General features: G+C 43.7%; 1 protein-coding gene across 10 annotated transcripts in view; it reads right to left on the bottom strand.

Annotated features, from left to right (window-relative positions):
• Positions 1-6,844: 6,844 nt before the first annotated feature.
• The window catches only part of LOC129861326 (ribosome-binding protein 1-like), a 67,075-nt gene continuing 59,453 nt past the window's right edge, over positions 6,845-14,466 (bottom strand). For 8 of the 10 annotated variants that reach the window (XM_055932669.1, XM_055932686.1, XM_055932678.1 and 5 more), the window contains 8 exons: positions 13,605-13,676; positions 13,345-13,425; positions 12,583-12,666; positions 12,185-12,277; positions 9,348-9,395; positions 9,070-9,168; positions 8,085-8,231; positions 6,845-7,747 (listed from right to left, as the gene is read on the bottom strand). In XM_055932669.1, coding sequence (XP_055788644.1) covers positions 7,715-7,747; positions 8,085-8,231; positions 9,070-9,168; positions 9,348-9,395; positions 12,185-12,277; positions 12,583-12,666; positions 13,345-13,425; positions 13,605-13,676 — 657 coding nt within the window. In that variant the 3' untranslated portion in view covers positions 6,845-7,714. Of the gene's footprint in view, positions 7,748-8,084; positions 8,232-9,069; positions 9,169-9,347; positions 9,396-12,184; positions 12,278-12,582; positions 12,667-13,312; positions 13,426-13,604; positions 13,677-14,466 lie in introns of those variants that run through there. The other 2 variants (XM_055932722.1, XM_055932727.1) reach the window with 2 other exon arrangements.

Here is a 14,466-nt window from a genome sequence, read left to right on the forward strand (position 1 = left end):
ATGACCGGTTTGGCGGTGGGTCAGTCATGGTGTGGGGTGGCATTTCTTTGGGGGGGCCGCACAGCCCTCCATGTGCTCGCCAGAAGTAGCCTGACTGCCATTAGGTACCGAGATGAGATCCTCAGACCCCTTGTGAGACCATATGCTGGTGCGGTTGGCCCTGGGTTCCTCCTAATGCAAGACAATGCTAGACCTCATGTGGCTGGAGTGTGTCAGCAGTTCCTGCAAGAGGAAGGCATTGATGCTATGGACTGGCCCGCCCGTTCCCCAGACTTAAATCCAATTGAGCACATCTGTGACATCATGTCTCGCTCCATCCACCAACGCCACGTTTTACCACAGACTGTCCAGGAGTTGGCGGATGCTTTAGTCCAGGTCTGGGAGGAGATCCCTCAGGAGATCCCTCAGGAGACCACCCGCCACCTCATCAGGAGCATGCCCAGGCATTGTAGGGAGGTCATACAGGCACGTGGAGGCCACACACACTACTGAGCCTCATTTTGACTTGTTTTAAGGACATTACATCAAAGTTGGATCAGCCTGTAGTGTGGTTTTCCACTTTAATTTTGAGTGTGACTCCAAATCCAGACCTCCATGGGTTGATAAATTTGATTTCCATTGATAATTTTTGTGTGATTTTGTCGTCAGCACATTCAATTATGTAAAGAAAAAAGTATTTAATAAGAATATTTCATTCATTCAGATCTAGGATGTGTTATTTTAGTGTTCCCTTTATTTTCTTGAGCAGTGTATATACAGGGTCAGTTCCAGGGTCAGTAACTATATACAGGGTCAGTTCCAGGGTCAGTAGCTATATACAAGGTCAGTTCCAGGGTCAGTGCCAATACCATATTTACAATGTGCAAGGATAAAGGAGTGGTAAGGAGTGGTAGGGGTAGATATGTATAGGGGTAAGGTGACTAGGCATCAGGATATATTATAAACAGAGTACCAGAAGCGTATACAGTATGATGAATGTGTGTGCTTGTTATGTTCAGTATGTGAGCAAATTAAGTGAGTGTGCGTGTGTGTGAGTGAAAGGTCAATGTAGATGGTCCGTGTAGCCATTTTGTTAACTATTTAGCAGTCTTATGGCTTGGGGATATAAGCTGTTCAGGAGCCTGTTGGTGTCAGACTTGTTGCTCCGGTACCACTTGCTGTGCGGAAGCAGAGAGAACAGTCAATGACTTAGGTGTCTGGAGTCTTGCAACATTTTCCGGGCCTTCCTTTCATGATATAGAGGTCTTGGATGGCAGGGATCTCAACCCCAGTGATGTACTGGGCTGTCTGCACCACCATCTGTAGCGCCATGCGATCGGGGGCTTAGCAGTTTCCATACCAAGCAGTGACGCAGCCAGACTGTTTGCGTGTGTGTGGACCATTTTAAGTCCTTAGTGATTTGGACACAGAGGAACTTCAAATCAAATGTTATTTGTCACATGCTTCGTAAACAACAGGTGTAGACTAACAGTGTAACACCTACGTGTTTCAAGCAAACCACCATAGTCACTGTGCCCAAGGTAACCTGTCTAAATGACTACCGCCCCATAGCACTCACATCTGTAGCCATGAAATCTTTTGAAAGGATGGTCATGGCTCACATCAATACCATCATCCTAGAAACCCTATGCCCACTCCAATTCGCATACTGCCCAACGGATCCACAGATAACGCAATCTTTATTGTTCAACACCATAGTGCCTTCCAAGCTCATCACTAAGCTAAGAAGCCAGGGACTGAACACCTCCCTCTGCAACTGGATCCTGGACATCCTGATGGCCCGCCCCGAGGTGGTGAGGGTAGGCAACAACACATCTGCCACGCTGATCCTCAACACGGAGGCCCCTGAGGGGTGCGTGCTTAGTACCCTCCTGTACTCCCTGTTCACACAGGACTGCATTGCCAAACACGACTCCAACGCCATCATTAAGTTTACCAATGACAATAGTGTTAGGCCTGATCACTGACAACGATGTGACAGCCTATAGGGAGGTCAGAGACCTGGCAGGTTGGTGCCAGGACAACAACCTCTCCATCAACGTGGGCAAGGCAAAGGAGCTTATTTTGGACTACAGGAAACAGAGAGCCGAACACACCTCATTCACATCGACAGGGTTGTAGTGGATCTGGCCGAGAGCTTCAATTCCTAGTTGTCCACATCGCTAAGGACCTGTCATGGTCAAAACAAAGTTGTGAATAGGGCACGACAATGCCTCTTCACCCTCGGAGGCTGAAAAGATTTGGCATGGGCCCTCAGATCCTGAAAAAGTTCTACAGCTGCACCATTGAGAGCATCTTGACTGGCTGCATCACCACTTGGTATGGCAACTGCTCGGCATCCGACAGCAAGGCGCTAGAGGTTAGTATGTATGGCCCAGTATGTCACTGGGGCCGAACTTCCTGCTATCCAGAACCTCTATACCAGGCAGTGTCAGAGGAAGGCCCTAAAAATTGTCTAAGACTCCAGCCACCTAAGTCATAGACTGTTGTTGCTGCTACCGCACGACAAGCGATACCGGAGTGCCAAGTCTGGGACCAAAAGGCTCCTGAACAGCTTCTACCCCAAAGTCATAAGACTACTGAACAGTTAATCAAATGGCTACCCGGGATTCCCTGACAAAGGCCATGCAGCCGAAACGCGTTGGTTTAAAAAAAACGTTGTTTCTATTTTACATGCCATACCAATAAAGGCATTTTAATTAATTATATGAAGAGTGCCTTGGTCCTATCTTTTTGATGACCAATTTACCCCTTTTACCAAAGAGTACCTTCTATCTACTATAGTGTACCTTAGTAGCGCTTCCCTTCCTCCTCTTTCTACCCGGGATTATTGACCCCTGTAGTTAATTATTTTTTTGCACTGATTCTCTTGCACTGGCTCTCTTGCACACTCAGACATACTACACTGACACTAACACTAACAGACACACACACACACACACACACGCATATTGACGCCACATACACACAGCTGCTACTCTGTTTATTATACAGTACCAGTCAAAAGTTTGGACACACCTACTCATTCAAGGGTTTTTATTAATTTTTACTATTTCCTACATTGTAGAATAATATTGAAGACATCAACAATATGAAATAACACATATGGAATCATGTAGTAACCAAAAAAGTGTTAAACAAATCAAAATATTTTATATTTGAGTTTCTTCAAAGTAGCCACCCTTTGCCTTGACAACAGCTTTGCAAACTCTTGGCATTCTCTCAACCACCTTCATGAGGTAGTCACCTGGAATGCATTTCAATTTACAGGTGTGCCATGTTAAAAGTAAATCCTAATGCCTAATTAATGCTTTTGAGCCAAAGGTAGGGTTGGTATACAGAAGATAGCCCTATTTGGTAAAAGACCAAGTCCATATTATGGCAAGAACAGCTCAAATAAGTAAAGAAAACGACAGTCCATCATTACTTTAAGACAAGAAGTTCAGTCAAGTCGGAAAATGTCAAGAACTTTTAACGTTTCTTCAAGTGCAGTCGCAAAAACCATCAAGCCCTATGATGAAACTGGCTCTCATAAGAACCGCCACAGAAAAGGAAGATCCAGAGTTACCTCTGCTGCAGAGGATAAAAATTGATTATAGTTAATTGCACCTCAGATTGCTTCCCAAATAAATGCATCAAGTAACAGACACATCTCAACATCAACTGTTCAGAGGAGACTGCGTGAATTAGGCCTTCATGGTTGAATTGCTGCAAAGAAACCACTACTAAAGGACAACAATAAGAAGAGATTTTCTTGTGCCAAGAAACACGAGCAATGGACATTAGACCGGTGGAAATCTGTCCTTTGGTCTGATAAGTACAAATATGAGATTTCTGGTTCCAACCGCTGTCTCTTTGTGAGACGCAGAGTAGGTGAACGGATGATCTCCGCATGTGTGGTTCCTACCGTGAAGCATGGAGGAGGAGGTGTGATGGTGCTTTTCTGGTGACACTGTCTGTGATTCATTTAGAATTCAAGGCACACTTAACCAGCATGGCTACCACAGCATTCTGCAGCGATATACCATCCCATCTGGTTTGCGCTTAGTGAGACAAAATTTGTTTTTCAAAAGGACAATGACCCAACACACCGCCAGGCTGTGTAAGGGCTATTTGACCAAGGAGAGTCAATCACCCAACCTCAACCCAATTGAGATGGTTTGGGATAAGTTGGACCGCAGAGTGAAGGAAAAGCAGCCAACAAGTGCTCAGCATATGTGGGAACTCCTTCAAGCCTGTTGGAAAAGCATTCCTTATGTAGCTGGTTGAGAGAATGCCAAGAGTATGCAAAGCTGTCATCAAGGCAAAAGGTAAAGAATCTCAAATATAAAAATATATATACAGTTGAAGTCGGAAGTTTACATACACCTTAGTCAAATAAACTGAGTTTAAATGTTTCACAATTCCTGACATTTAATCCTAGTAAAAATTCCCTGTCTTAGGTCAGTTAGGATCACCACTTTATTTTAAGAATGTGAAATGTGAGAATAATAGTAGAGAGAATGATTTATTTCACATTCCCAGTGGGTCAGAAGTTTACATACACTCAATTAGTATTTGGTAGCATTGCCTTTAAATTGTTTAACTTGGGTCAAACGTTTCGGGTAGCCTTCCACAATTCACATTCCTCCTGACAGAGCTGGTGTAACTGAGTCAGGTTTGTAGGCCTCCTTGCTCACACACACTTTTTCAGTGCTGCCCACAAATGTTCTACAGGGTGGGGTCAGGACTTTGTGATGGCCACTCCAATACCTTGACATTGTTGTCCTTAAGACATTTTGCCACAACTTTGGAAGTATGCTTGGAGTCATTGTCCATTTGGAAGACCCATTTGCGACCAAGCTTTAACTTCCTGACTGATGTCTTGAGATGTTTCTTCAATACATCCACCTAATTTTCCTCCCTCATGATGCCATCTATTTTGTGAAGTGCACCAGTCCCTCCTGCAGCAAAGCACCCCCACAACATGATGCTGCCACCCCCATGCTTCACGGTTGGGATGGTGTTTTTAAGCTTGCAAGCGTCACCTCTTTTTCCTCCAAACATAACAATGGTCATTATGGCCAAACAGTTCTATTTTTTTTTCATCAGACCAGAGGACATTTCTCCAAAAGGCACAGTCAACTTAGTGTATGTAAACTTCTGACCCACTGATGTCTTCACTATTATTGTACAATGTAGAAAAATAGTAAAAATAAAGAAAAACCCTTGAATGAGTAGGTGTGTACAAACTTTTGACTGGTACTGTATATCCTGAGAGCCTTGCCACTTTTACCCCTACCGATATTACCTCGTACCCCTGCACATTGACAGTACTGATACCCCTTGTATTTTGCCTTATTGTTATTTTATTGTATTACTATTTCCTTTTATATTTAGAAAATATTTGTCTAACTTTTTAAACTCTGCAATGTTGAGAATAGGCTCGTAATTAAGCATTTCATGGTAAAGTCAACACCGGTTGTATTATCTGACCAATAAAATGTTATTTTGAATTTTAGGACTTCTTCGGCTATCAATATCTTTTTATTTGAAATGATTGTTAAAATATTGAATTAGCCTTTTACTACTGTAGCCCATAGAAACGCATTGAATAACATTCATAAAATGGCCAAAAATAAATTTTAAAAAATACGCTTTTGAAGTGTCCGTCCTATATTTAGGAGATAAGAAAGCTCAGGAAATATTGTAGTTTTTTTGGACACATTTAACCGCTTACTTTTGTAACGTATATATTTCCCAAATTGACCTTCTCCTGTAACATACAGTATATTTATGTAACACGTGTAAGCCCTTTACTATTGCCCTTCCAGGGCAACTACCTCCATAGTTCAGTGACACTTCAGGAGGATGAAGAGCAAATCGGAGAATACTATTATGTTTGCGAGTTATCTTTCCATATAGTGGTCATAATACCATTCGGACGCTATCAAACGTTTTCGTGAGAAGACCGATTTTCGGCGGTGTTAGTCAGACATCTGACTAACACCGCTGCAGCTCGTCCACCATCCACCGCAGGTGCAGAAAACTGACATAGGCAGATGGGATGGATTGAGAGTTTAAATTTCCAGATTTTAATGGGGATTTTTTTGTTACTTTGATTGACGCACTGGTGCATCAATAGACTCTTAAGGACCCAATGGACTGTAGCCCCTGACATTTTATTTAACTAGGCAAGTCAATGACGGCCTACCACAGCCAAACCCTCCCGATGCTGGACCAATTGTGCGGCGCCCTATGGGACTCAAGATCACAGCTGGTTGTGATACAGTTCGGGATCGAACCAGGTTCTGTAGTGAAGCCTCTAGCACCAAGATGCAGTGCCTTAGACCGCTGTGCCACTCAGGAGCCCAAAATACGGCATTTAAGTCTGTGTAATAGGATTCCACCTTGTTCCTATATCGTCCTTGCTTGTTTGATGGCTCTGCAGAGGTTGTAGAGGGATGTATTGTACTTGTTTGTGTCCTCAGCTGTAGCTTCGGGGTTGGCTGCAATACATAGCCCTGTGTGCAGTAGCCCTGTCCTTTATTTTAGCTCCAACCTCGGTGTTAATCCCGGTCTTTTGACCCGAGGAAGCAGCGAGCATTCACTGTGATGGAGGTGGTTAGCTCGTCGATGCTATCGGCGGAGTCCCGGAACATATACCTGTCAGTGCTAGCAAAGAAGTCCTGTAGCATAGCCTCTGTGTTGCCGTTATGTGGCAATTTATCCAAATTAGCTAGATGTTTATCAATATTAGCTGGCTAATGTAACAATCCTGCTTTCTGGAACAGCCACAAGGTTTCTTTCATCAATCCTTTGTTTAAATGTCAACAACAGGTTCAAGCAGGACCGAGTCATTACACATAGCTACATTGTAGTTTATTCTTTATCAAAGTCATTAATGCGTGTTGGCAGCCAGCTACTGCAGGAGGCACTCACTGTATTGCATTCGCCCATCCATTGTGTGTACCATAAAATCTACCCACCATTCAACCAACCTCTTAGAAAAGACACACAAAAGGTGTCCGAAAGTGGCACCATATTTATTCCCTATATAGTTCACCAAGGGCCCATTGCGTTTCGTCGAGGGCCATGATCAAAAGTAATGTGCTATATAGGGAATAGGGTGCCATTTTGGATACAGGCAAAATGGCACAATAGAGACATTAAGTGTGTTAACGCACAATTGTTTTCCCTTTTAACACTGGACTCTGGTTGGTTGGTTGGGGGGGGGGGGGTCAGTGTGAATATAAGGCAGAGTAGGTAATAGGTTAACTCTGATCCAGGGCGTTAATCGATAGCGATACAGGGCGTAGTGGAGGAACGTGCACTAATGCCCTGGACCAAAGCTAGTATTAGGTGTAACTTCTGACATAGACAGAATCATTGATGGAATGGAGGTTTTTCTTCAACAAAGTTTTGTTTGCAGCATAGTCTTTTTTCCCTCATCATAGATCATACAATGAAATGTTCATAGCAATAGCTAAACATTTTGGTCCGGTTTCACAGACTTGATTAAGCCTAGTCCTGGACTAAAAAGTTATTTTAAATTGAGATTCTCCATTGAGCATGCATCTGTGTCTGGGAAACGGGTCCTTTGATTCTTACAGGAGTTTCCGAAATCAACTACTACAGTACAAAGAAATAAGAATGGTTTTGGAATTCATAACTATGATAATAGGAATCATATGAAGGCCTTTTTGGAATGTTTTAATGTCTTGTCTTCAGTCTCTTAAACAGATGTTCCTTCCTTCAGCACTGTACTCTGAAAGTCAGACACAAAAATACAAATTTACAACCACACCCAAACAATACATACATGAATCAAAACAATCATTGATGGAAATTACAAAAAATATAGAAAAGACATGACCTAACCACACCCATGCAGCAGTTCAAAACAGTATTACTGTAGTCATTCAGGCTAAGTGTACAATAATAATAATATATATTTGACTCTGTATTCCACTAAGCAGACGCAGATATCCAAAACAAGTGTCAGTACAGAGAGTGCATACATTTTTAGTTTGGGTATGTGATCCCTGCGGGAATTGAATCCACAACCTTAGCATAATAAATGAGTAATAGATTGTAATAGCCACCTTGGTCTCATCAGAGTGGTCCTGTAGTGTGCAGTGTTTGTTCCTCTCTTTGGCGAGCTGCTCCTGAGTGGACTTTAAGAGCTGCTGGAGTTTGGTGGCTGCTTGGCCAAGATCTTTGATTAGTTTTCTCTCTTTCTGCAGGTGCACCTGAGGAGAAAAGAAAAGGGACAGAAGGTGATCCTTCGGACCTCACACAACCTCCATCGGCTTCAGTACTGACCAGGGCATGTATTCAGAAAGCGTCTCAGAGTAGGAGTGCTGATCTAGGATCCGTTTTTCCTTTTAGACTATAGTGAATGGACAGGGGTGACCCATAGAGATGTATAACGATCGCAACATTGAATAGGCTACTGTATATCCCATTATAGCATCTGTGACAGCATGGGTAGTGCTATTCAGGCTCCATTTTGAATTAGTCAATTTGTTCCACTACTTCTATGAGCTGGTAAACTAACTTTAAGGGAGCATACTGCCACCTGGAGTGTGTTGTTTGAACAGGTATAAACCCAAGGTTGGTGATTTATTGCCACCTACAGTTATGGAATGTTAGCTCAAGAGTATGATTCATTGGCTGATTTCTCCTGATGACATGGATGGAATCATGTGATCCTTCCTTGACCCATAATAAGTCCCACCCAGTTGACTACTTTAAAATTATAAAAGTCCTCAATGGCGGTGACCATGCTAAAACAGGCATTTGGGCACTAGAGTCCTCACCCCAGAGATAATTATAAATCCTAGATCAGAACTCCTATTCAGAGACACTTGATGAATACTGGCCCTGGTCCACATTTAGTAGGCAAACGTTGTCCAATGTTGCAGGGTTAGGGTTAGCAATGTAATGAATAGAGCCAACATGATTACTATTTTTATCCTACATGTCAGAGGCATGTTTGTTCTACATAACATATTTCTATCTGAAAGTTCCACAGCATTGTGTCCTAATGAACACAGCCAAGGGTCATGTTCAGCGCTATGTGGGTACCTTTAGCTGGGCTACGTCCTCTGTGTCGGCCTGTGGGGAGTCTCCTGCCTCTTTCAGCAGGTCCAGCTGAGCCTGGAGCTCTGCAACCGTCTTCTGAGCCTGGGGGGGGGGGGGATCAAGAGAGAAAACAGTCAGTCAGAGAAACAGTCAAACATACAGTCGATCCAACAAATCGCTGTGTCTAACTAAGCAATTTTGTTGTTAGCCAATGTCAAACTTGCTAGCAAGAGCTACCCTCTTCCGATTGGTATGTAGTGTGGGGTGGGAGAGTTTAGTACCTGCTCAAACTCCTCTGTGGTCTGATTCAACTGGGACTGGACCTTGAGCTGCAGAAAATATAGTATAAGAAGATGAATATCTGTACAGACGCTAGAGATGTTGTGTGTTCCTCCTTGCTACAGACAAAAATAGATAAAAGCATGTAAAAGCACTATAACATGTTGTGACTTGCACACCCACACACCACCCTGTGTCATGTTAGTGCCCACTTCACTCCACACCAGGCAAGACACAGCGTCATGTCCAAAACAAACAGTGTGGTTCTTCAGTGAAAAATCTAAAATCAGTGGGAAACTGAACCCAATGAGTGAGTGATCATGCTAAGATGAGTGATAGAAGCCATGGTTAGAGTTAGCTGCAGTTGGTAGTCAACACACACACTGGCTGGTTAAACACACACCATGGTTAGAGTTAGCTGCAGTTGGTAGTCAACACACACACTGGCTGGTTAAACACACACCATGGTTAGAGTTAGCTGCAGTTGGTAGTCAACACACACACTGGCTGGTTAAACACACACCATGGTTAGAGTTAGCTGCAGTTGGTAGTCAACACACACACTGGCTGGTTAAACACACCATGGTTAGAGTTAGCTGCAGCTGGTAGTCAACACACACACTGGCTGGTTAAACACACACCATGTTAGAGTTAGCTGCAGTTGGTAGTCAACACACACACTGGCTGGTTAAACACACACCATGGTTAGAGTTAGCTGCAGTTGGTAGTCAACACACACTGGCTGGTTAAACACACACCATGGTTAGAGTTAGCTGGTAGTCAACACACACTGGCTGGTTAAACACACACCATGTTAGAGTTAGCTGCAGTTGGTAGTCAACACACACTGGCTGGTTAAACACACACCATGTTAGAGTTAGCTGCAGCTGGTAGTCAACACACACACTGGCTGGTTAAACACACACCATGGTTAGAGTTAGCTGGTAGTCAACACACACTGGCTGGTTAAACACACACCATGTTAGAGTTAGCTGCAGTTGGTAGTCAACACACACACTGGCTGGTTAAACACACACCATGGTTAGAGTTAGCTGCAGCTGGTAGTCAACACACACACTGGCTGGTTAAACACACACCATGGTTAGAGTTAGCTGGTAGTCAACACACACTGGCTGGTTAAACACACACCATGTTAGAGTTAGCTGCAGTTGGTAGTCAACACACACACTGGCTGGTTAAACACACACCATGGTTAGAGTTAGCTGCAGTTGGTAGTCAACACACACACTGGCTGGTTAAACACACACCATGTTAGAGTTAGCTGCAGTTGGTAGTCAACACACAGGCTGGTTAAACACACACCATGGTTAGAGTTAGCTGCAGTTGGTAGTCAACACACACACTGGCTGGTTAAACACACACCATGGTTAGAGTTAGCTGGTAGTCAACACACACTGGCTGGTTAAACACACACCATGTTAGAGTTAGCTGCAGTTGGTAGTCAACACACACTGGCTGGTTAAACACACACCATGTTAGAGTTAGCTGCAGTTGGTAGTCAACACACACACTGGCTGGTTAAACACACACCATGGTTAGAGTTAGCTGCAGTTGGTAGTCAACACACACACTGGCTGGTTAAACACACACCATGTTAGAGTTAGCTGCAGTTGGTAGTCAACACACAGGCTGGTTAAACACACACCATGGTTAGAGTTAGCTGCAGTTGGTAGTCAACACACACACTGGCTGGTTAAACACACACCATGGTTAGAGTTAGCTGGTAGTCAACACACACTGGCTGGTTAAACACACACCATGTTAGAGTTAGCTGCAGTTGGTAGTCAACACACACTGGCTGGTTAAACACACACCATGTTAGAGTTAGCTGCAGTTGGTAGTCAACACACACACTGGCTGGTTAAACACACACCATGGTTAGAGTTAGCTGCAGCTGGTAGTCAACACACACACTGGCTGGTTAAACACACACCATGGTTAGAGTTAGCTGCAGCTGGTAGTCAACACACACTGGCTGGTTAAACACACACCATGGTTAGAGTTAGCTGCAGTTGGTAGTCAACACACACACTGGCTGGTTAAACACACACCATGTTAGAGTTAGCTGCAGTTGGTAGTCAACACACACTGGCTGGTTAAACACACACCATGTTAGAGTTAGCTGCAGCTGGTAGTCAACACACACACTGGCTGGTTAAACACACACCATGGTTAGTTAGCTGCAGTTGGTAGTCAACACACAGTGGCTGGTTAAACACACACCATGGTTAGAGTTAGCTGCAGCTAGTAGTCAACACACACTGGCTGGTTAAACACACACCATGGTTAGCAGCTGCTGTGTATGGAGAGGACTGGACAGACTAGACAAACGGTCTGTTTCAGAGGAAGCAACATTCTGGAGCTAGTGATGATCCACGTCTGAAGCACAGGCATACCAGATTGCCCTTCTGTTTCTTTTATTGCTGTAATCTTTTTATCAATCAAAATGTGTCAGTAAAAGAACAGAGGACTTTTCTACTGTGATCCGATGGATCCCAACTCCACAGATACATGGTTTAACAGCAGGAGAGATACTAATTTAGAATTTAGTCCATATAAATAAAATCTAGTCATTTCATTTATGAGTTAGTCCCTATTTATGACATGCCAAGATGGCTGCCATTAATATAACATTTTAAACTCTGGCAGCTGTCTATGGTCATGACATCAGCCAGTAGTATTTGTATATCTCTCTATTCCCTGGTTATGGTAACCACTGCTGTCCAGTGACCAGTTTCCAGAAAGTCTAGTACCCCCCAGTAAAACAGACAAGCAGTGAAGGGTGCCCCATGACCTATAACCTCCGGTGCACTCTGACCTCAGGCTCTGATTGGCTGTTCTGTGCCCTGGTTTCAGGGACTGCCTCCTGCCTCTGAGCACACATCATCGCCTCGCTCAGCTGACCTCTGACCTGGATAAGGAAGCTCCAAGGGTTAGGGACAAGAGGGGAGGGGGAGAATTGTGATACATACTAAGTAGACCTCAATAGGCAGCCCACTGCGTTTCCTATCAGGATCACAGGGGCGCGCACACAGTCTTGTTTAACTAACCTTGTGGGGATTGATTCCCATTCCCTATTCTCCCTAGTCCCAAAACCTAACCTTAAACCCCTAACCATAAACCCCTAACCTTTTTCCTTGTGGGGACTAACACAATGTCCCCAGGTGGTCACATTTTTGTTTGTTTACTATTCTAGTGGGGACTTCTTTCTCCTACCGTAGCCAGCTCTTCCTTGTGCGTCTGGGCTTCCGTCTGGGCTGACTCCAGCGGACTCTGAGACTTTGACAGTAGCTGCTTCAACTGGAGAAGACAGACCAGAACAATTTTACTTAATCTTTATTTGACAGGGAGTCATATTGAGACCAAGGTCTCTTTTGCAAATGAGACCTGCAATTAAAAAGATACAATTAGGAAATGCAAAAAAGGAATAGAAAACCCAATCATTCTTCAGTAAATATATCCTCAATCAGCAGTGTGAATTGCCCTAGAGGAACCAAATAAGAGTCTCAGCAATGTACTAGATTATTTGGTCAGCCATGTGATTTAGTGAGACAAGAGCACAAACCAGCTGGTGATATGGGATGATGATGTCTTTACTAGTCAGTGTATCGGTGTCATCAATCCCCTGTGTCTGGATGGTCTCTGATTGTTTCTACTACATGAATGCTGGTGTGTATAGCTAGTGTACCTATGGTGTACTGTATGTATGTAGATGTGTATAGCTAGTGTACCTATGGTGTACTGTATGGATGTAGATGTGTATAGCTAGTGTACCTATGGTGTACTGTATGGATGTAGATGTGTATAGCTAGTGTACCTATGGTCTACTGTATTGATGTAGATGTGTATAGCTAGTGTACCTATGGTCTACTGTATTGATGTAGATGTGTATAGCTAGTGTACCTATGGTGTACTGTATGGATGTAGATGTGTATAGCTAGTGTACCTATGGTGTACTGTATGGATGTAGATGTGTACCGGTGCCATTTCCTCCTCTGTCGGGGCGGTCTCGGACTGTTTCTCCAACTGGGCTTCCAACAGCATCAACTGCTCCTTCATCTGGAGGGAGAGGAGGGTAAGGAGTCCATTACTTAAGTACAATTCAGTACAGACAGTACCAGTCCAGCACTACACACCTACTGGACTGTAGTTGAAATCAGCCTGATATTATGATCAACCCATTCAGGTGGAAATTAATGAACAGATTATTTTATAAAATGTCGATATATTTATTATACCTGTTCTATGCTTTGGTTCTCTGCCTTCAAGCTCTCTGCAGTCTCCTTCAGAGTGTGCACTTGTTCCAGGGCCTAGTGTGAGTAGAGTGGGTGTGGTTTAGAACATGGCAGTGTTTCCCCAATAATAATTGAGCAGTGGCGGGGTGCTTTTTAAAAATACATTTGTGGTAATTTTCGGAATGTAAATGTTTTCAGTGTAAACTTAAACGACTATGTAGAGAATATATTTCTACATACTTTATATCTGGTTTTGGTATATAGAGCTATATACACTGCTCAAAAAAATAAAGGGAACACTTAAACAACACAATGTAACTCCAAGTCAATCACACTTCTGTGAAATCAAACTGTCCACTTAGGAAGCAACACTGATTGACAATAAATTTCACATGCTGTTGTGCAAATGGAATAGACAAAAGGTGGAAATTATAGGCAATTAGCAAGACACCCCTAATAAAGGAGTGGTTCTGCAGGTGGTGACCACAGACCACTTCTCAGTTCCTATGCTTCCTGGCTGATGTTTTAGTCACTTTTGAATGCTGGCGGTGCTTTCACTCTAGTGGTAGCATGAGACGGAGTCTACAACCCACACAAGTGGCTCAGGTAGTGCAGCTCATCCAGGATGGCACATCAATGCGAGCTGTGGCAAGAAGGTTTGCTGTGTCAGTGTAGTGTCCAGAGCATGGAGGCGCTACCAGGAGACAGGCCAGTACATCAGGAGACGTGGAGGAGGCCGTAGGAGGGCAAAAACCCAGCAGCAGGACCGCTACCTCCGCCTTTGTGCAAGGAGGAGAAGGAGGAGCACTGCCAGAGCCCTGCAAAATGACCTCCAGCAGGCCACAAATGTGCATGTGTCAGCATA

The sequence above is a fragment of the Salvelinus fontinalis genome, chromosome 1, assembly GCF_029448725.1.
Source record: "Salvelinus fontinalis isolate EN_2023a chromosome 1, ASM2944872v1, whole genome shotgun sequence".
NCBI classification, from domain to species: Eukaryota; Metazoa; Chordata; class Actinopteri; order Salmoniformes; family Salmonidae; genus Salvelinus; species Salvelinus fontinalis.